This window comes from Balaenoptera borealis (assembly GCF_965194805.1).
Source record: "Balaenoptera borealis genome assembly, chromosome: 20".
NCBI lineage: Eukaryota > Metazoa > Chordata > Mammalia > Artiodactyla > Balaenopteridae > Balaenoptera > Balaenoptera borealis.
The window spans coordinates 55,840,681-55,863,163 of record NC_138879.1 but is presented as its reverse complement, the minus strand read 5'-3'; the positions used below and the strand labels follow the sequence as shown (position 1 = coordinate 55,863,163).

At 44.7% G+C, this 22,483-nt stretch overlaps 1 protein-coding gene across 1 annotated transcript in view; it reads right to left on the bottom strand.

Moving 5' to 3' along the window:
- DNAH9 (dynein axonemal heavy chain 9) overlaps positions 1 to 22,483 on the bottom strand; it is a 301,732-nt gene that overhangs the window by 111,456 nt on the left and 167,793 nt on the right. The window contains exons 39-44 of the mRNA XM_082373261.1: positions 20,315 to 20,480; positions 18,829 to 18,931; positions 18,019 to 18,258; positions 11,729 to 11,890; positions 7,104 to 7,300; positions 996 to 1,158 (exon numbers count right to left, since the gene is read on the bottom strand). Of these exons, the coding sequence (XP_082229387.1) occupies positions 996 to 1,158; positions 7,104 to 7,300; positions 11,729 to 11,890; positions 18,019 to 18,258; positions 18,829 to 18,931; positions 20,315 to 20,480 (1,031 nt within the window). The remainder of the gene's footprint in view (positions 1 to 995; positions 1,159 to 7,103; positions 7,301 to 11,728; positions 11,891 to 18,018; positions 18,259 to 18,828; positions 18,932 to 20,314; positions 20,481 to 22,483) is intronic.

Below are 22,483 nucleotides of genomic sequence, written 5' to 3'. Positions count from 1 at the left end.
TACAGAATCACCTAAGACAGTGTTTCCCAGCTCTCCTTAGAATCACCTGGGGTTACTTTCAACCGTCCTGATGCCCAGGCCAATCCCCAGAACAGTTAAGTCGGGATTTCTGGGGGGTGGGATGCAGGCATCACTATTATTTGAAGGGGATTCCAGTATATGGCCAAGGTTGAGAGCCAGTGTCTTAGATCATTCTGTAAATGCATGATTCTCATGAGCACTATCTTGTCTTTTCTTTTTTGGAAGCACTAAAGATTGACCTGATGTGAAGCCGGAGTATGACCTTAGATTCAGCCAATCGCAAGAGGCTGAGCTGTGGTTTCAGAGCAGCAGTGAGCGCCACCAGCTGAGAGATTATGAAGTCGGGTGGGCAGGTCTGGCTCCGTGCAGGCTGGAATTCTCCCAGGGACAGCAAAAGCAGCATCCTGATGGAAATGACCTCATGACTCCCTACTGGGCCTCTATTGTTGGCCATGGATCAAAACAGGGGGCTGGACAAAGTGACCTCTGAGGGTCGTATTTAATGCCTTTCTCCACTTTCAGGGCGTGCACTGTGGCTCCTAAGTGCCTTATGTCTCCAACCAGGCAATGTCCCTGAAGGTCCCAGTGGCTGGTGGTTACTGAACCCATCCTGTAAAATATGCAATTCTTATAAAACGTGGGCAAACTGTCAGTATTCCTTCCGTCTGCTAGGGCTGCTGGAGAGCTGTGTGCTGAATGTGATGTAGATGTGCTTCCGATTTGGGTGAGAGCTGAGGCTCTACAGGTGCACCTAAAGCAGCTGAGGTCTCCCAGATGCAGACCTTGGGAAGGTCGGTGTTCTCAGGGTCTAAGCACCTCCAGTCACCAGCCCAGAGTCTAAGAAGAAGGTGTACAGATGATTAAGGGGAGATTCTGGGCGAGGGAGCTGAAGAGCTAATGCAGGGTGACAGGGGGTCGTGGGCAGTTGCGGAGAGACAGAGCCTCCCCCCCGCCGCAGCTGCCCGGCCCCCTACCTTGAAGTCAGGAATCTGGTAGCCTCTCCGCAGCGTGATCTGGAATACATCCATGGAGCTGATGAAAGCCGCGAGCCTTGTCAGACTCTGCTTGCCGCTGCCCCCTACGCCGACCAGCAGAGCGTTTCCCCGCGGGCACTCCAAGATGCGATTGATGCGGCAGCTGAGAGAGGGAAGCAGAGTCACAGGGCTTTGATGAGACTTCCCTCCGTGAGGAGCAGGCGTGATGGTCCGGGTGAGGACTGGAGCCCTCCTTGCAGGCACATCCTGGGCTGAGCTTGGGAAGAGGGAGTTAAATTGCCCCCAAACCTGGCCTCAGCTCTTGCCTGAGTGGTCTGGGGTCGCCCTGCTCTGCTTTAAGTCAAAGCCTCTGGTGAAGCAGTGGTGGTGGAGGAAGAGCCCAGCGCAGCCAGGCAGGATTGGAGGGCATGTGTGATGGTGACGGGAGGGACCTGGGTTTACAGGTCTAATTATGGCCACAGGATAAGCTCCTAGTAAGACACTTTTCACGACTTTTGATAAATACTGAAAACCTGGCCCCCAGAATGGTGGCATCAATTTCTTCTTAGGTAGAAGTGATCAAAAATTGACTCTATTATATTGGAGGGTGAGGATATGTTAGACTGTGCTAGTCGAATTTGAAAGTTAAGCCAGTGTATTTGGGGATAACATAACCAGTGATGAAGCCGCTGTGGAGGGCTTGTATGTCACTAAATTTATGTAGTGACATTTTATTCCCCTAAATACTCAGAAGGTATTTACTGACTACTTTTAGCTCTTTTTGTGATTTTACTTTTTCGTGTATAATTATTTAGTTGTGATACTCTGTCTTGTATCAGACAGGTGTACACTTCTCTTGCTCCCTTATTAAACCATGGTTTCTAGACATCTGAAGAGTGTGTATATGCAGCTTGTTTTCTCTGTAGTGCTAGCACATTAAAGGCATTCAAGAAATTTTTGTTAAATGTAAGCAGGACACCCCAGACCTGATACTCAGCATCATACTTGAGGTGAGGTAGGTGCAAGGAATCATCTGCTTTGTGTCTACATGAGATGGTGCCTGGCTACAATGATAGAAGGAGAAAATATGGTGCTAAGATATCCGGGCCCTCTCTTCAGATTCAAAAAAAGAGGGGGCAGGAATGAATTACTGAGGAGAGAGGCAGGCATGGGGGAGGAGAAGTCCAAGGAGGTTCTGCGGGCCGCCCAACACCCAGCTCTATTCTGGAAGGCCTGAACTCAGCTTAGCATGGTCCATGCTATTCAATATCTAAATGGAAATGCATCATTAGTGCTGAAGTTTCCAAAGAAGGGATGGTTAAGTCTGCAACTGTCAGCATTGGATTCCAGCTGGGGATTCATTAACAACCTCTGACGAGGGCAAAGGACTCTGCATTTAAATTACAAAATCTAAAAAGAAGATCAATATTCTAAAGGATTCCTGGGCCAGAAAACCAAGGCAGTCTGAGTTAAGCCACTTACTGAGTTTCTGGGAGATCAAAAACAAAAGCTGAAAATGTACCACAGCACAGCTGGAGGAAGCTGGCTTACTGAAGACTAAACACACACACACACATGCACGCACATGCGCGCACGAGAACCAATAAGATGCACAAAAGAAGGGGCACAAGAGAAGTACATCTGAAGTTCCTTTTTTTGTTAATAAACGTGAAGTGATTCTAAGAGAAAAAAGAGGAGGCAGAAGAACACAGGTGGGAATGAAAAAAACAAAGAAAAAGGTAGACGGAGATTATGCCAAAAGCAGGGGGAAAGATCTAGTGTGAAGCTTTCAGAAAAAGCAGAATGAGAATGTGCTGAAATGGTGAAGGAAGTCAGTAGGAGAGCAAGCGGTGCTTTTGGGGAAAGAAAACAACAGCGGAAAGACGAACACCGTGAACCGCTTAGTACGTGCAAAGCACTGGTCCTGCGGCATTCTCATCATCCTCACTTCCCGGAGGAGGAAACTGAGGCTTGGGGAGGTCGTGTCCTTCGCAGAGCACCACCACCAGTTACTGGCAGAAGGAGGATGTGAACTTGGGCTTGGCCCTTGGGGCTCCGGGGAGAGCGCGTACAGACTCGTCGGGCACCGTGTGGAGTGGCGCCAACAGCTTAGTCACCTGCGTTTCTCACTGGGCTGTTGGGCATTCTGTTTTCTGGAATAGCAGGGGAACGCTTCTGCTTTCTCTGCGGGTAGAAGCAACAAAGAGGATCACGGAGCCCCCAGGAGGGGAGGGAAGGGCAGTGCAAGAAGGAAGTCATGGGACATTGATATTTTAAAACAAACGTACAGGAAACTGTACATCCAGATACATTTTATTCTTCCAAATTGTCCCCCTCAAGGCAGTTCATTATTCCAGTTATTTTGCCATTGCTAATGCAGCTCAGGTTTCTCTTTGGAAACTATCTTCAGAGTCTGGTTAGGAACCTCAGGAGAAAAGCCAGTTTTCATAGTCTTATTTTTTCCCTAAGAACAATATTAGCCAGTTTGATCACCCATGCTGGAAACCACATTGACTGAATCACTTGCTATTCTCCCAAATTACATTTACCCTGAAAAGACAAAGATTTTCTTCAATTCCAAGACTATGACACAGGCTCTGGTAGCTCTTAGAGAGGAGGGAAAATACTCCCTGAAGTTTCACCAGGTTAGTGAACAAACACCCTAAAACCCTTATTACTGACCATCTACCATGCACCAGACGCTGTCCAAGGTACTGGGGATTCAGCAGTGAGCAAGAGAGTCTGCGTGTTCAAGGAGCTTACACTGGATTAGGGGAATGTATGACGCATTGTAGTGTGATGGCCCTGAGCAGACACTCTGCGTGAGTGCAGGCTTTGGCTTACCTCTTCCTGGGGTGTGTGCGATGCTGGGCAACTCCCCTCATCTCTCCGGGTATCAGTTCCCTTATTTACAACATAGGGATAATAGTAGACCTGACTCTCTTCAAGGTGTTTGTGAAGCCCGAGAGAATTGATGCAGGCAGAATACTGTGCACCAGCCCGTGGTGAGCTGTGTTCAGTGCAGGTCTCACATGTCAGATCCAATGCTGCCTCCTCGGTGAAGCCTCCCTCGCCACCCTATTTACAACTGCACTTACCTCCCAGGACTCTCTATCCCTTTTACCTTTCTGTTTTCCTCTGTATCATTTATCCTATATGATGTGCTAAGAAATTTTACTGAGTACCAGCTATGTTCCAGACACTGTCCTAGGTATTGGGGATCTAGCAGTGAATAAGACAAAGATCCCTACACTCATACTAAGACCATCTAATCAATAAATAGGTGTTGGATGGATGGACGGATGGCTGTAAACAAATTAATAGAGTGATTAATCATGACAAATGTAGCAGGGGAGTCAAATAATATAAGGTAAGGACCCAGCAGTGACAACCGACTTTAGCCAGAGGTTGGTCTGTGGTGACTTTGATAAGAGCTTCTTTGTTCAAGTGGTAAGAAATGGACCAAGGAACAGATGAGAAGCAAGAAAGTATGAAAAGTAAAGGCAACCCTTCTGATGAGTTTTTCTTTGAATAGGAGCTGAGAAACAGGGGTAGGGGGTGAAAGGGATATAAGAGTCAAGGAATAGTTTATTCTTTTTTTGATAAATGATAACACGGCAAGTTTGTATGCTGATATATATGATCCAGAAATGAATGAACTGATGATGGGGAAGAGGGAAGAGAAGGAAAGAGAAAAGAGGAGAGAGGGAATTCCCTGGCAGTCCAGGGGTTAGGACTTGGTGCTTTCACTGCTGAGGGTGTGGGTTCAAACCCTAGTCAGGGAACTAAGATCCCACAAGTGGTGAGGCACAGCCCCCCAAAAAAAGAAGAGAGAGAAGAGGAAGGGAAGGATCATTGCAGGAGGGAGTAAAGTCACTGAGAAGGTGATAGGAGATGGGAACCAGGGCACATGTGGAGGGTTTGGCCTCAGGTAGGCACAGGGATGGTTCCTTAGCTGAAATAGTACAGAAGGCAGGACTTGTGGGTGGGATACAGAGAGGCTGTTCGATTTGATGGCAGGGAGATGAGAGAATTGTCTTCTGGCTGCTTTCATTATCTCAGCGAAATTGTGCTCATTAATTGGGAATAAAGAGAGGGGAGAGATGTTAGAAGCTTGAGAAGAGGAGAGAAACGTGTGATGCAGTCATCACACAAAGGGGAAGACAGCAATCTGCCCAGGGTCATAGAAGAGAGTTTCTAGCAAAGTTGAGAGCCCACTTGGTATTTGTGGCTGAAAATTGCAAGAAAATCAAGTCAACATGATGATGGTTTTTCTTCAATAATCTCCACATGTTTAGGGGCAGGTGTGGAAAGAGAAGACAGTGAGGTTTAGCTAGAGTAGAGCTTTGTCACATGGATGCAATGACAGGAAAGTCAGGGGAGCTTGTACTGGGTGATGGGGTCTATGGTGGTCGAGGAAAGTAAAGACATGGTGGACATAAGGATAAAGGAGCTTGAGAAAGTAGGTGCTTCCATGAAATGAAGTCTTGATGAAGTTTGAGAATAGCTGGAATATATTTACTTGCGACAAAATGGATGGACCTTGAGGGCATTATGCTAAGTGAAATAAGACAGAGAACGGTAAATACTGTATGATCTGCCTTATACGTGGAATCTAATAAAACCAAACACACAGAAACAGAGGTCAGATTTGTGGTTACCAGAGGTGGGTGGAGGAATTAGGTGAAGGGGTCAAAAAGCACGAACTTCCAGCTATAAGATAAATAAGTTCTGGAGACGTAGTGTACAACACGATGACTGTAATGAACAATACTCTACTGTGTATTTGAGAGTTGATCTGAAAGACTCTCATAACAAGGAAAATACCTACGTGAGGTGACGGTTGTTAGCTAACCTTACGGTGGTAACATTTTGCAATATATACTTAAATCATTATGTTTTACACCTTTAACTTATACAATATTATATGTCAATTGTATCTCAGTAAAACTGGGAAATGAGCATAGCTGGAATAAAAACTAGAGCAGGTTAGTGGAGGGGCAGGAGAGACAAATGAGTGGGATGTTTGAATTTGAGATTTTGGATGTGGGTTCATTATTGATGATAGAACTTCTAGGGCAGGAACACGTGAGTGAGTGGCTGAGGTGGGATGGAAGGAACATCGCTGGAGCTAAGGAGGCCAAGGAACAGAAAGACCAGGTGACACACAGATGCCAGGAACGAAGAAAGGGGTGGCTGAGGAGAGAAAGTGGTCCAAGCACTGAGGCAGGCGGTAAATGATGGAGAGCAACGGGATGTCAGCAGATGACACTGATAAGGAGGGGTGATGAGTGGGGATGTCCAGGTACTTGTGCTTCAGAAGAACTGGGGTTCGTGAAAGATAAAAGGAGAAATGGTTTAAATATGCCACTGGTGTGGGGTGGGGGAGAAGGAGGGTCCGTACCTCTCTCTAGGCCCTGGGGTGCATAGAATGGGGAAGAAAAAAACTTATTTCCTCAATGCAGGGTTCAGTTAGGTTTCAGTTAGAATTCATCAGTGTGGAAGTTCAGAGAAGTTGAAGATAAAGTGGATCTTGCTGTTGGAGACTCTGGGCAGCAGGGGGCAGGGTGGAGAGATTTTAGAAGGCAGGAGGGGTGGTAAATGCACCTCAGATTGGGGAATATACAGAGCAGTACAGGATTAGCATCAGTGTGAGTATAAACTATCTGGGAGGCTTGGTGACTACTGTCCATGGTTCACTTGATAGCAGCAAGACTTAAAAAGATAGTTAATTTTTGAAATATGTGCACTTAAAACCTTCAATCTCATTGGACTAGTATGAGTTGGGAATGCAGGTCCTGAGCTGCTCTGGTGCCTTATTTTATGATCTCCCATTTTCCCTTGGTGTCACCATGATCAGGCCCAGGACTGTAAATGGCAGACAAGGAAATAAATCCAGTTCCTCCCGAGTTCATCACGATGCTGCCCCGGCTACGGCCAGTGGCAGAAGCCACAGCTGCTGCTCTACCAGCCGCCATCTTGACCTTCATGGCAGAAGCAGTAGCTGCTTTCCCGGTTTCATCAAAGTGTCCTCAAATGCCCAAATGAGACCCCTGACAATGGGAAGAGGAGACAGCTGAGGAAAGGCACGATGAGAAGCACACTTACACATGGTGTATCGCGTCCTCGAAGAGAACCAGGTCCATCACTGTGTTGACTTCGTTGTGGTTCTCCAGGGCCTCCACCAGAGTCTGGGTCAAAAGTTCCCACGATTGTACCGGCATGTACTTGGGCTCCCCGATACCATTTGCAAAATGGCAATACATGTTCAGGCTTTGGGTCTGTTCCACTGTCTCTTCGAGATCCTGGTGATGAGACACAAGGACAGGGACCCTCCTTAGTGACTCTCAGTTCTGGTTCCGTACAGAGTGGAGACACCTCATTTGCATTTTCTCTCTGAGCATGCTCTAAAAATTATCAGTGCTGCTTCCAACACTTCCTTTTTTCTTGAGAAGCTCTTAAAACGTGGATGTTTAACATTCATTTACGACCTCTGAGAAGTCACAGATGATGTTGGTTATTCCTTGTGGGCTGAGGATGGGAAATGGAAGGTGGGAGGTGCCCTTCCCTCACGTGCAGTAAGAGCCCTGTCCGAGCAGGGCAGTGGAGGGGACACACGGGTGCATTTCCCTCCGCAGGGGCTCTTTCACCAGGACTGGGCTCCACCAGCCCTTGGCCCAATGGCCTCACCTCCCCCACATCCATTCAGACAGGTCTTGCTTCCCAACACATATAAGTGTCATAGAACATCCTTTTCTGTTTCCCGTGAGACTGCACACTATAGGTTGCCAGCCCCAACGTTATAGGCTCAACCCAGAGGGCTTGGTTTCTGAAAAGTGTGCCATGAGCTGTCCTTAGGTGACTGATTCGTTTATGGGGACAATGATAATATTAAAACATTGACAGTAGAACCCCCATTTATAAAACATTTTTAAAGATTTGGGCTTATTGTGTGCCAGCCCTTGCCCACAGGACAAACCTTAACGTGTTTAATAAATACCCAGTAAAACTCAATTGACTTAAAAGATAGGGGTCTATGTCTCTTCACTACCAGTCTATCCTTTAAGTTTCGAAGAAGCAGCTAATTTTTTTTTTAATTCAGAAAGGAACTATTTACTTATCAAACGCAAACGTTTGAGACTTCAAGAGGTGGAGATTGTAGAGGAAGTAAGTCCAAGAAAGAATAGGTTTGCTAATGCGTAAGTAGGAATTTATGCCAGCATGAACAACTGTCCCCACCTGCTGTTCTTTTCTAAGGTTCAGAATGGAGGATCCACCTGGGAAGGGGGAAATCAGCATGCTGTTCAACAGCAGAGGCACTACCCAGGGCATACATCACTGTAGGGTTAGCCTTGTGAGCCCAGGGGGACAAGATGCATCAAACCTAATGGAGGGAGGGAAAGTGAGGGTGACAGTAACATCTACAAGAAGCCAGGACTGCTGCTTGGTTATAAGAAGAAACAAGTAGAAAGAGTTAAATATCAAAGAGTTATTATATTTTGAAGGTGGTTTCAGGGCCATAGAAAACCTTTAAACTACGCTGGCTTTGCTAGATAGTAACAACAAATGTCCCGACATTTGGATAAGATTTAATGTGATGCAGGAGAGCCATTCTTGCTGGTTGAGGAAAACATGTGGGAAAGGGATATGGGAATACATCTACCCAGTTTGAAAATGGGCTAATATACTGGGAAGCAGTCCTGATGGCAGTCAATTTACACTAACGATCTGGCAGAAGAACAACGAAAGTGCAGTTCTGAAAAGCCTGGTCTACAAAGACTCTCTGATGAACAAAACAAGGCTCTGATTTTATGATCACAGCCAGATGTGTAGAAGGAAGAGAGAAAACCAACCCACCCAGTGAATCAAAGATTTCTTAATAGTGATGTTGTATCACATAATGGCCACAAATAAGAGAAGTTTAAGCTTTTAACGGTAGAAACAGGACTGTATCAATTCCATGTTGGAAATTTGGCAACTTTTCTCTTTTTTATTGAAGTATAGTTGATTTACAATGTTCTGTTAATTACTGCTGTACAGCAAAGTCACTCAGTTATATATATACATATATATATATATATATATATATATATATATATATATATACACACACACACACATATATATATATACACACACATTCTTTTTTTAAAATAATCTTTTCCCTTATGGTTTATCATAGAATAGTGAATACAGTTCTCTGTGCTGTACAGTAGGACCTTGTTGTTTATCCATTCTATATATAATAGTTTGCATCTGCTAATCCCAAACTCCCAATCCACCCCTCTCCCAACCCTCTCCTTGGCAAACTCAAGTCTGTTCTCTACGTCCATGATTCTGTTTCTGTTTCATAGATAGGTTCATTTGTGTCATATTTTAGATTCCACATATAAGTGATATTATATGGTATTTGTTTTTCTCTTTCTGACTGACTTCACTTAGTATGATAATCTCTAGTTCCATCCACGTTGCTTCAAGTGGCATTATTTCATTCTTTTTTATGGCTGAGTATCGGCAACTTTTCTTTAATACCAATACAAAGATTTGGTGTAGCCAGGGTGCTTCAGGTTGGCATTTTAAATGTTGTTGGGGAAGGATGATGGCAGTATTAATTATATCTAGGTCTATGATCAAAAGGATGTGTTCTTAGTAGACAGACCCACGTAGGAACTTCTATTTCAAAGACTGAATGTTGTTATGCTAAAGTGCTAGCTCAGACCAACTTAAGAAGACAGTCAGGGCTCATGTGCAGAGATAACAATGAACACACAAATTGGCAAATTCTATGATGCTCACGGAGAGGCAGCTATGATGTGAGAGTGCTGAACATCAGGCCATTTAAAAAGGATGGGACGAGTGGAGGAATTTAGGGTGTTTGGACTAGTAAAGAGAAGACCGAGATAAGTTACTTAAAATGCTGTCCAAACATTCAAAAGGCTGTCATATCAGTTGGAATAAACTGTATGTATCTTCAGAGGTGGACCCAGAATCTTATCAGGAAAAAATATGGAGCTAAACCTAACAAGGTGAGCATAGGGACAGCGTGGTATATTTAAATACAAGATTTGATTATTCTAAGTTCAAGAGAGGACAGATAAGCAGTATGTGTGGAAAATCTGCTGCTCTGTTCAACAGAAAGCTCACTGTTAGTTGTGGGGTAATTTTGACACTAAGAAATGTCATAAGATCTTAGGCTGTGTTAACGTATCTGTGCTTCCCTGGGCATATTCTATCAATCATTCATTCTTCAAATTATTAGTAGGTTTTATGTAAGGAAAAGAGTTTTAGGGTCCAATATGTTTGGGAAATGATGCATGAATCAGGCTTATTCAAGATTTTCAGGGCTTTAATGTGCTGAATGTACTGTATATTTCCAAGAGAGGGCTATAATATGAAGTACTTTCTCCTATATATTGCACAATGGAATACTACTCAGCCATGAAAAAGAATGAAGTAATGCCACTTGCACCAACATGGATGGAACTAGAGATTATCATACTAAGTGAAGTAAGTCAGAAAGAGAAAGACAAATACCGTATGGTATCACTTATATGTGGAATCTAAAATATGATACAAATGAACTTACTTAACAAAACAGAAACAGACTCACAGACATAGGGAACAGACTTGTGGTTGCCAAGGGGGAGGGTGGTGGGGAGGGATGGATTGGGAGTTTGGGATTAGCAGATGCAAACTATTATATATAGGATGGATAAACAGTAAGGTCCTACTGTATAGCACAGGGAACTATGTTCAATATCCTGTGATAAACCATAGTAGAAAAGAATATAAAAAACTGAATCACTTTGCTGTACTGCAAAAATTAACACAACATTGTAAATCAACTATACTTCAATTAAAAAAATTAAAAACAATAAAATGTTATGGGGATAAAAAAAATATGAAGTACTTTCTCAACTTATTTCATCATGGATACCTTCTTTCCAAGGAGTATATTGTGGTACAACTGTTTAGCAAGACACATTTTGGCAAACACAGTAACAAAAATTATAGTATATAAGAAGAGGGGAATGATGATCTTGATTTTGGTCAGACCCCACTTGGGTTGTGTGATGAAAGTCAGACACCATGATTTCAGAGGGGAGAACTGATGGAAGAGTAATAAAGATGATGTCAAATTGCTTTGGGTTTGGAAATAAGTCTTGTCAGAAATGGCTAACAGAACAGAGGCTCTTTGGCCTGGAAAAGCGAAGACCCAGGAAGGACAAGATAAATGGTCTTAAAATATTTGAAGGTTTGTCATGTAGACCTAGGATTGCAGACAGGGAAATGAATTTCAGATAATTATTTAAATAAATCTCCAGTCTTTAAAGTTGTTCCAAAGGTTCCAAATTTCAAAATCGTTCTAAATTTCCAGCCATTAGACATTCCAAAGTGGCTGCCTTTGGAAAGACAGGATAGTGTATTTCCAGGGATGCTGGTGCATTATCTGGGATGACCAATCTGAGAAATGGTACTGAGAGGCATTAATATAGCACGAGGATTGGATCAGATGGTCTGCAGAGACCTCACAACACCGAGATTCTATGATTAATTTGTGTCTCTTCTTGCTCCAGCATTTTTCACTTAGGCAAAATAATAACAGATTTTATTTCCTTATCTAATCCTGATCTTCTTCAATTTATGGGTTAGATTTTTATCATTTGGGTGATCACTTGCATAATTATCATTATTTTTCAAATGTAAATATAAATTCACAGGGCAATACTCACATCAAAAATTTTCTTGATCACTTCTGCTTGGATCTTATCAAAAAGATCAAGATCCTTCTCTTCCACCATCTTATCCCGATAAACCCGATTTGATTCGTGCAGATAGAGCTTTACTAGGTCCTGTGTGGATTTTACACATTCCACAGAGGAGAAGAGAATGCCCTTTAAGGAGAATAAACAGCAACAAAAAATAACATGAATAGCAATTTAAAACTACAACACTTACAATTGACAGAAGCCAGTATGTGACAGGTACTGAACTAGACGTTTTACCAGAAAAAGCTCATTTAACCATCCATGATGCTACAAAGTAATTTTTACAATAGTCATTTTGTATAATGTGAAGGTTGGGATTCAGAAAGACAGAAAGCATGCCCAATGTCATAAGGTAAGTGGCCTTAGTTCAAAACCACACAGTTTTGAAACCAGGTCTGTCTGACCTGAGAGCCTGGAATTTCAACCACTACTTTCCAAATCACCACAGTGAGAGGCGAGGCTGCTTCTCTGCTGTATTTCTATTCTACAAGCACCACTTTGAAAACTAATCTGGGTGATGATTGCTTATGTAAAATCAGAACGATGACATAGGGCTGGAATGAATATAGCTAACCTTCGCAGGCCAGTAATCCATTTATTCATCTCTAGTAAGCTCTCCTTCTTATATACCTCAGGGATCGTTCCAAATATTTACTCTTCTGTTCAAATTTCTGTCACCTCTCTGTTACTATTATCCAGTGTCCTATCCCTCTTTTTCAAGGAAGAGTGGAGACCACTGAGATTAGAGCCTCTCGACGACTTCAAATCCTATAACTTCTAGCTTGTCGACACCTTGTTTGCCCTCATTGCTTTCTTTCTTGTCTTACAAGAAAAGGGGTCCTTTAATTGTTCCTCATTATGGACAGAATAATGCTCAGATTCATCCGCATGGCATAAAGATCTGGACATAATAAGACTACCAATCTGCTTCCTCATCACACTTGCCATCACTTCCCATAAAATCTAGACTTCAGTTTCACAACTGCAAATTATTTTCTAACCCTGAATACTTTTGTGCCCCCATGCCTTCCTCTTTACTTCCTCGGCTCGCCTTTCAAGATCTAGCTCCACTGCTCTCTCTTTGCTGAAGCATTCCAGGGCATCTCCTCTCCTGTCCAACAACATCCCTCTGATGTGCCCCACATAACCCTTTATATATAAATCTCTATTAATATAGAAGAACTATAAGTTTCTAAAATTATTTTTCTTTGTACAGGTTTGCTTCTTCCAGGTCATGTTGAATGCCTCTAAATTTTGGAAATAAAGCCATATACTTCCAAATACCCCATGGGTTAAAGAAGGAATCATAGGGAAAATTAAGAAATATTATGAAATGAATGAAAAAAAAATATGACACATAAAAGCCTGCATGATGCAGTGAATGGTACAATTAGAGATAAATTTATAGCCTTAAGATAAACATTTCAGAAGAGGTGAAAGGCTGACAATTAATGATCTAAGTAGCCATGTCAAGAAGTTAGAAAAACAAGAATAAACTTACCCCAATCCCAGAGTAAGTAGGAAGAAAGAGATTATAAAGAAAAGAGCAAATTTTAATAATATAAAAAACATATCAAATATAGATAACCAATAAAATCAAACACATAATATTGGTATACTTTTCTCTTCTTTTTCCATTTTTTTTGAAAAGACTAGCACAATTGATAACTCCCTGGTAGGGCTGATAGAAGACAGAAAGAGAAAAACAGAAAAGACACACATAGCCAGAATAAAAAGGAGAACATATATCAGATAAAACAGATACTTAAAAGATAACAACAGGATACTATAAACAATTTTGTGCCAATAAATTAGAAACTGATGACACTGACATCTTACCACAACTGATACATAAAGAAATAGAAAATGTGAATTGTCTAATATGTATTAAAGAAATTGAATTTATAATTTAGTCTTTCACAAAGAAAACTCCAGATGGTTTCATCATTAAATTCTTCTGACATTTAAGAAAGGCACAATACAGTGTTTTAAAAAATCTTCCAGAGAGTAGAAAAAGAGGAAACGTTTCCCAATGCATTTTTTATGAGGACTTCATAACCTTAGAATACTAGAAGAAAGAGAAATTACAGGAAAATCTTATTAATATAGGTGTAAATGTTATATAGAAAAAAACAGTGAATGAAATTCAGAAATAAAATAAGTTCACCATGTAACAACTAAGTTGGGTTGATTACAGGAATGCAAGGTTGATTTAACATTCAAAAATAATCAATGTAGGGCTTCCCTGGTGGCGCAGTGGTTGAGAATCTGCCTGCCAATGCAGGGGACGCGGGTTCGAGCCCTGGTCTGGGAAGATCCCACAAGCCGCGGAGCGACTAAGCCCGCCACGGAGCGACTAAGCCCGTGAGCCACAACTACTGAGCCTGCGCGTCTGGAGCCTGTGCTCCGCAACGGGAGAAGCCGTGACAGTGAGAGGCCCGCACACCGCGATGAAGAGCGGCCCCCGCTTGCCGCAACTGGAGAAAGCCCTCGCACAGAAACGAAGACCCAACACAGCCAAAAATAAATAAATAAATAAATTAATTAAAAAAAAATAATAATCAATGTAATTTATCCCATTTCCAGAAAAAATGGAGAAAAAAATGGATATAATTATTTCAACAGATATAGAAAAATCATTTAAGTTTCAACAAATACTCATGATAAAAAAAAAAACTCTTGGTAAACTATAAACAGAAAGAAATTTTCTTAAACAACTGGTGAAGAGCATCCACAAAAATCTATAGTAAGCATCACACTTAATGGCCAACTATTAAAAGCTTTCCCTTAAAATTAGGAACGCTGCAAAATGCCACTCTCACCTCTTCTCTTCCTTGTAGTGGCAGCTGTAGCTAGCACAGTAAGAAAAAGTAATTAGAAGATTTAAGGGTTGGAAAGAAAGAAATTGTTACTATGATTCATTTTTACCAATGACATGATTGTATATATAAGTACAAATGTTATATTGAACAAAGACACAAAAGGATATTTACCATATGATTCCATTTATATAAAGTCCTCAAATAGGCCAAAATAACTTATGGTGTTAGAAGTCAAGACAGTAATTAGCTCTGGAAGGAGGAGAAAAGAGTGAATGGAAGAAAGAAAAAGGAAGAGTTCCATGGATGCTGGGAATGTTGTACTTCTTGATCTGAGTTGTGGTTACATAGCTGTGATGACTTTGTGACAATTAACCAAGCTCTATGCTTATGGCCTGTGTGCTTTTCTACTTGGATGCTATACTTTAATAAAAGTTTACTTTAGAAAAAGAAAGAAATCTCATTAGGTCCCTTTGGGGCCACCCACACATACATCTCGGCCCCCGTCTCCTTCCCGGGTCTCCTAGGTACCAGCCCTGTGTGAGGTGCAGACGGCGGGAAGAAGCCCTGCCGGGAGGGCTGACTCAGGGACTGGGTTTTACGGCGAGGGGTGCCATCAGCTGATGTGTATAAGCCCCGTTACAGCCGAACACTCAGGCTGACTGACAATTAAGGGCCGAGTCGATGAGAGCACGTCAAGAGCAAACTTTGCACCGTCTTAGACAGCTCTGTGTAGCACTGAGATGGGAACGGTTAATGATTTCTGCTACTCAGGGCACTATCAAATCCTGTCCTGATGCCCAAATTCTGGACAGAGTGCACGAAGTGCAGAGGAGGTCTGGATGATGGAGCCTTGGATCAAGCTGGATGGAGGAAAACAGTGTGTTCTCCAAGCAGCGCTTGTCTCCCCGGGGACAGCACCCTCCCTTACGCTCTTCCGCTCTTCTGTCAGGCCTTCTTCAGACAAGCAGGCCGGAGGGGGCGGGAGGGGGACGCTGTAGCCAAGCTGTGGCCTTGAAACTCGGCTCTGGAGGAGGAGGGTGAGGGGGGGTGGCGCTGGAGGGAGGCAGGGGCTCCAGTAGGGATGCACTTTCCCCCATCTGGGGCAGGGGGCTGACAGCTGGCGGGCTGCAGGGAGGCCAGGCTGGGACACAGAGCCGGGGGGTGCCACTCAGGCTGCCTGAGTCCGGAAAAGGAACAGACTTAGCCTCCCATGCCAATATCTCCCCTCCCTGGTTCCTCCCTGACTTTGCACGGTTGCCACTAAGACAGGCTGGACCAGAGCCCTGCTTCCTGAGGAAGTGCTTGCCGCCCCGAATTCCCGGCACAGTAGAGCTGACCCCCCTAGTTTTGGGACATGAGGCTTCTGTTTACCAGTTATGCTAAACATACTCAAGCTACTTGATTTGTCTGTAGCACGGTTTTGTCATTTCTAAATTGGAAATGATCAGTATGTTACCTGATATGGTTGTTGTGAGGATTAAATTATTAGCTAATAGGTGCAGAGGGTGTAGGACTGGCTCAATAAATGCCAGCTTTATGACAGACTGAAGGCGGACTTTTTACAAGGATCCCCTCTGTTCTCAAATTCCCTCCCCCATCTCGCTGCTCGCGACCTCTCCACGTCACTGTCTGCTTCCACCTGCTTGTTATTCCACTAACACGGTGGGTAGTTTTCTACCTCCATGGCCATTCATGCCGTCATCTACCAGCTGGCAACTTCTCCGAGCCTCTGTTAAATTGGGATAATAACGTGTATCCCAAAGAGTTGTCATGAGTATGAATCTCAGGTCACACAGGTGACAAGGTGCTGTCCAGGCAGGAGCTGGGCTGGCGCTTCGTGTGAGGGAGACCGAACGCCTCTTTCCCCTTTAGTTCTGCCACTACGGGCAGCGTGAATTTGATCAAATGGCTCAACTGCTTTTTGCTCATCTGGAAGATGCACACGGGGACGCCCCCAGCTCATCCTGTCGCAGTGAGATTTCAGAGACGGCTTGTGTGATTTAAAAAAAAAAAAAAAAAAAAAGTCTTTCTCAATTAATACTCAGTAAATGGGAGATAAGGGTGGGAATGCACAAACTTTGCCACCATCCAGGTCCGAGGGCCACGGAGCTGTGGGTTTTACAGGCTTGGAGCTGAGTCTTTCTTGCTGCCTTAACTGTCTTATGCTGTTCTCCTCGTAGAAAGAACGGGTGAGAAGGACAGAATGGCGCGGTGGAAAGGGGTTCTGGCCAGGAACCTGAAAGACCTAGGTTCTATTCTGGTTCCTTCCCTGGCTGGCTGTGTAAGCTCTGCGGGTGTGTTTCCTCATTTGTAGCTGAGTTAACGTTTGGGAGGCACGTGGCCCAGGAGCGCTGTCCTGAGCCAGCTCACAGGAGCTCTCAGAGACTCACCCTGGCTGTGGGGCTGTGGTCCACCCTCCAGGTAAGCTCTTTGGGAGCACCACTCTTGGATCTTTGAACTAATATTTAGTGGGTTTCTGCTTCTTTTGACCGTGGAACCTGCAGGCTCTATGGCCTCAGAGTCTGGACCTTTGCTAGTCTGAGGTTCCCCAGAGTCCTACCTGCACAGGTAGTGTAATTAACCCCAAACACATGTGCTCCCCACAGAGGGTCATGCCTCACTCCCTGATCATGCTGCTATTTCCCTACAGATGTGGCCTCTGCTTGGGATAAAAGGCACTCTCCCTCAATAGTGGCTCAGAACTCTCCTGGAGAGGGGTCTCTCTGCAAAGCAGTTTCTGCAGATTCTCATCCAGGATGGGAGGGTTGTGGAGCCATCACAAGAGGGTGCGGTACCCGGCCAAGGGGAAGAGGGGGCTGCGTTTGCTGCATTGCCCTCTGGAGGTTCTGATAGTGAAGGGGCAAGCAACCGGAAGCACCAGGCAGACACAGGCCACCGCTATTCAGACGAGCAGCTGGAAGGATCTGAAATGGCTCTGACCTGGAAAATAACCTGGAATTTTTAGGACTGACGCATCCCAGTGGCTGGCGGATGGCGTCTTCGGAATAGTATGACATGGCTTCTTTAGGAAGCAGAGCTATCCTGCGTGGTTTAGGGGATGTTATTTTTCATCCCAAGAATGATGGGTGTACCACCAGGGCCTGCAAAGTAGTTTTTTCGCTTTCTTCTGTGTCACTTTCTTTTCTAGGCATGTTGGAACCATTAGATGACATTACCTCCAAAATGCTGAGCCTTCTCCAGCCCGAAGGAACCAACTCAGAAATAAATACACTCTGCTTACCAAGAAGTAAGTTAATGGGCAAAGAGAATTCTATTATGTTGAATAGACCCTCACGGACCCCACAGCACTCTGTCTACTCGTACATTCGTCACTCTGTGTGAACTGTGCCTTTGCCTGAGAGTTTGGCAAAGAATGGAGGGGACAGGATCATGGCTAAGCCTCCTAGTGTGTCTTGCAGCCGATGGACTCACCTGGAAAATGTTGGCCAAGTCCCTGAGGTTGAAGATGTAATGGAATCTGATTGCTGTGGGGAGGAACGTGGTGGCGATCTTCTGGTGGAAGGTAAGGGCCAGACGGGTCAGCTGGGGGACGCATTTCTGCAGTGGTGCCGGGAAGTTCCCAAGCTTCAGGTGCTGAGTCAGGATGGTGCAGTAGATGGAGGACAGGGCGTCTGCTCCCGGGAAGGAGACGGCGAACACGCTGAAGTGACGCTGGACAGGGGAGCAGAGGCACGTGGAGGAGGCCACGAGTTAGACATCGTGGTCACAGGATAGAAGTCACCTCTTCAGGATTTGGATAAGACGGTGAAGAATTCTTAGAAGGGCTTTGAATTCTACATTCTGGCCACAGAATGTAATTTCTCACATTAAACCCAAACTTAGGTTGAACCTAAAATGATTAATGGGTTTTGGACCTCTGGTCAAAGACGTCAGCATGGTGTAGCAGGAAGGGAATGGAACTTGGACTCTGGGAATCTGAGTCCAAATCTGAATGTGTTCCTGAGAATGCACATGACCTTGGGAGGGCCATTCACCTATCTGAAGTTCTCTCAACCTGAAGACCAAGTTGAATTAGATGAACCCTGATTCCTTCTGGCTCAAAAAGCTTCAGAACTCTGGGTCTAGGGGTTTTTCTGTCTCCCTGGAAATGCGAGTCAGCATCCTGTATGCTTTACCACTTGAAGAGGCTGGACAGGGGAGGGGCCAATTATCACACATAGTCCAGTGACATCAGCCTGGAAGGTGGTGTTTAGGACCCCAGGGTCACAGTTCCTCCTGTACCTGAAGCCGTGGGTTGATGGTGAAGCTGCCCGCGGTGGGGTTCATACAGGAAACGTACTGGACATTCATGACTTCCTTTAGGGACAGTTTGTTTCGATCATACCTGGAATAGTCAGAAACCATGGACGAGAGTTGAGTGAGGGCAGAAGCAGGTAAGTGTGCCGTCAAGGTGAGCTGGGATGTGCCCGATCACTCATGTGTTTGGGGGGTAAAAAACAGTCTAGATACATTGGTAGAAACTGAGAAGAGACAAGAGCTTAGGACAAATTCCTAAGGGATACAACATCCATGGAAGTAGCGCAGGAAGAAGAGACCACAAAGATGGTCAAAGAGGTAGGAGGAAATCAAGGGTGTGTAGTATCCGGAAAGCAAAGAAAGCCAGTATTTCCAACAGGACAGAGCAGTCAACCACATCAAGTGCAGCAGAGAAGATAAGAAAGATGGTGACCCAACGGGGTCTGTTGGATTTCACAATAAAGATACAGTTAGTTGAGCAGGAACAGTTCAGTAAAGTGGAGGAAATAGAAACCCTAATCATAGTGGACAGAGGAGTGACCATCAGCTGAGGTCGGGTGGGAAGTTTGAGGAGAGAGGAGAAGGCATGAAGTAGACATTTTGGAGGGTGGAAATGTAAACATATGAAGGCAATATAGTAGAATTTCCAGGAAGTTTCTGCTTCCCATTGAAGGTTTGTGACCATGAATCTAAAGTAAAACTATTCAATAAGCAGCCTGATTTTTTCCAGGAGACTTCAGCTGCTCGAATACTGGTGTGGAGATTGTGGATGGCGGTCCATGGCATGCGTCCAACAAAGACCTTAGGAATGAATGAAAGGCAACTCGGGTGACTGTCGTCATAACTGTAATTCCTCTCTCTGAATTCCCTCTTGGCCCTCCCTGCTCTTTCTCAGCAGTAGATTCAGTGTGAGGTAGGAAGGTGAGCCAGAGTTATCTCAAATCACTGACTTGCTGTTTTCTTTCTGGCAAGTTTAGACCTTTTGCCATTAAAAACTATTCTGTTGCAGGAGATAACATCAGAGCCTGTGAGATGCTCTGAAAAGACAAAGGCTATTAAGACCCGCAAACACACGTGCACTATACAGAATGTTAGCTGTTCTCAGCGAAGGCCCTGCTCACTGCGATAGGACCACAGACGGAGGGTGGATGGGGGGGAGGAGGACTGGTTAATTCTGCTTTGGGAGCTTGGAGAAGGCAGTTTTAGAGATGAACATTGAGGAAGAAAGTAGACGTTTTTCCTTAAGTGAGAGCTCGGTGCCTTCTCTGACCAACCTCTTCCGGTGGGTCTCAGTTCCCTGTTGGAAGGAAGAGCACTCAGGAAACAGAATCCCATGAGGGACTCGGTTTGCTGTGGCGAGATTCTCATCTGGTGCTGGAGCTGAGCTGAGGTCTGCAGCTCCAGCAACACGACAGCGATCGGCCTTGGACCTGCTCCCCACCCGGCCGAGTCCCTTTATGTGCGCTCTTACCAGTGGCCGTAATCCAGGTGCTGCCTGATGATGGCGTGGGGCTGTGCAGTCCCGTAGGCGTCCACCTCAGGCATGTTCATGTCATCTATGAAATAGATAAGCTTCTTGTTGCCCGCGGGGCCGTAATTTCTGCCCGCTTTCTTCTCCAAAGGCTTCTCCAGGACAGCTGAGGGGAGAGCCAATGAGTGAGGGAAGGAGGTTCAAAGCTCAGATGCCAGTTCTAAGACAGTCCAATGTAAAGGACAAGCCATGGTGTAGCGTGCAAACAACAAGAGCTGCTCCCAGCAGCCGGCAGTTCTACAGGGCCAGAGGGAAGGCGGCCGATGACCAGGCAGGAGTGGTGACAGCAGTGCCCAGGCTTCGAACATCTGACTGCGCACTGTGTTAGGGTTTGTCTTTTTTTTTTTTGGCCACGCTGTGCAGCCTGCGGGGTCTTAGTTCCCCGACCAAGGATGGAACCCGTGCCCCCTATGTTGGAAGCATGGAGTCTTAACCACTGGACTGCCAGGGAAGTCCCTCTGTTAGGTTTTTACAGACATTTATGGTCTCACTGAATCCTTACAACACTGCTACAAGATTAGTACTATCACCCCTTTTATAGGTGACAGAACCGAGACTCAGAAGAATGAATTAACTCTTCTAAGGTAGAGCCAGGATACAGATCCAAACCAGTTAAACTTCAAAGCCCATGTCCCTTCTACCACACTTGCGGTCCACTTTCTTTGTTTGTAGACTGGAAACAGAAGTCCCAAGGCCTAGTACTCTACCCCCAAGGAAGTCTGCAGACAACCAGATCCTGGGTAGACCTGCCTTCTCCACCTAAGACAGCAGGGGAGCAGCCCATCCCGGGGCTGGGAGGAGGCTCCTTCCACCCCTGGGCTACAAGAGAGGAAACACCGGATATTCTGTCAACAGTATTCTCAGAGAGTTCACCTGCTGGGGTTCCCTGAGCGAGAGCAGAAACAAGAGCCCCAGAGAATTTCCCAGAAGCTTCCAGTATCATGAACAGAGCCCCTCTGCCTTCAGGTATCAGATCATCTTCAGTGCCTTTCTGGAAACCAAGTACAGACTCTCTCCTGGAGCTGCTTCTTCAATTACCCAGCCAGAGGGAAGCAATCAAAGAGCACGGTTTTCCAGCCTGACAGGACTTGTTTAGAGCAAATTTAAGTAATAGGCTGGAGATACATGTATTTTTTTCAATAAAGCAATTAAATATTTATGTATTGCAAGAACCATTACTATTACCGCTGGAGGCTCTAAGAACCATCTGATTCCTTTTCTTGAAAAACAAGTTTGTAAACAAGGAGGAGGTGTCAACAGACATATGAAGGTGACAGATAGAAAGACAAGTTCCTTCAAGAAGCTTGAATATTCCAATTTTCTGGTCCTGAGTTAAATTAAGTGTTCCAAATATGAATTAAATTTAAATTTAATTAGCATGCAATTAACATACACTATCAACCAATTAATCACCCAACACCTTCTTCCCCCCCTTAAGATATAACAACTATATATGAGATCTGTCAAAATGAAATATAATTAATGGGCTGTCAAGGACATGCCTTTGAGAACAGTCCTTCTAATAGGAAATTCTCTCCTTAGGAAGACTTGTTTCTCCTCCTCCCAAAGCAATGATATTCACATCAACTCCTGGAATTAAGCAGACCCTGTAATTTGGGCTGATTAAGCTTTTTACGCTTCTCAAGGATTGTTGAGGAGAAAAGCACAGCAGCTAACAAGAAGTGGGCTTGGAATGCACGGGATTATCTCAGACGGATGACGTCAAGTACTCCAGAGAAAGAGAGGTCTCCCTAGGAAAGGCACACCATGCTGGAGCCCTTCCTGGCCGAGCTCTGCCCCAAGTCCCACCTAGGATGGAATGGTAGTGAGTCCTTTTGCTTCCAGGTAGAACTGGAGGAGCAAAAGTGGGTTTACATTTCAGCAAAAATGTTGATGTTGAAGGCACTAAACGAATGAGACATATCAAGAAATGTGACCCTCCCACCAACTTTCCGGGTTCTGCATTGTTGCACACAAGGCCGTACCCAGCCCTGGAGCTCACCTGTGCAGTCTTACTGCATTTCTCCGTCGGGAACGGCTGGGCGGTCGGCCTGTGGCCACATGGAGGAGCAGCAGCTGCCCCGTGTTTTTATTCACACCATCCCTCCT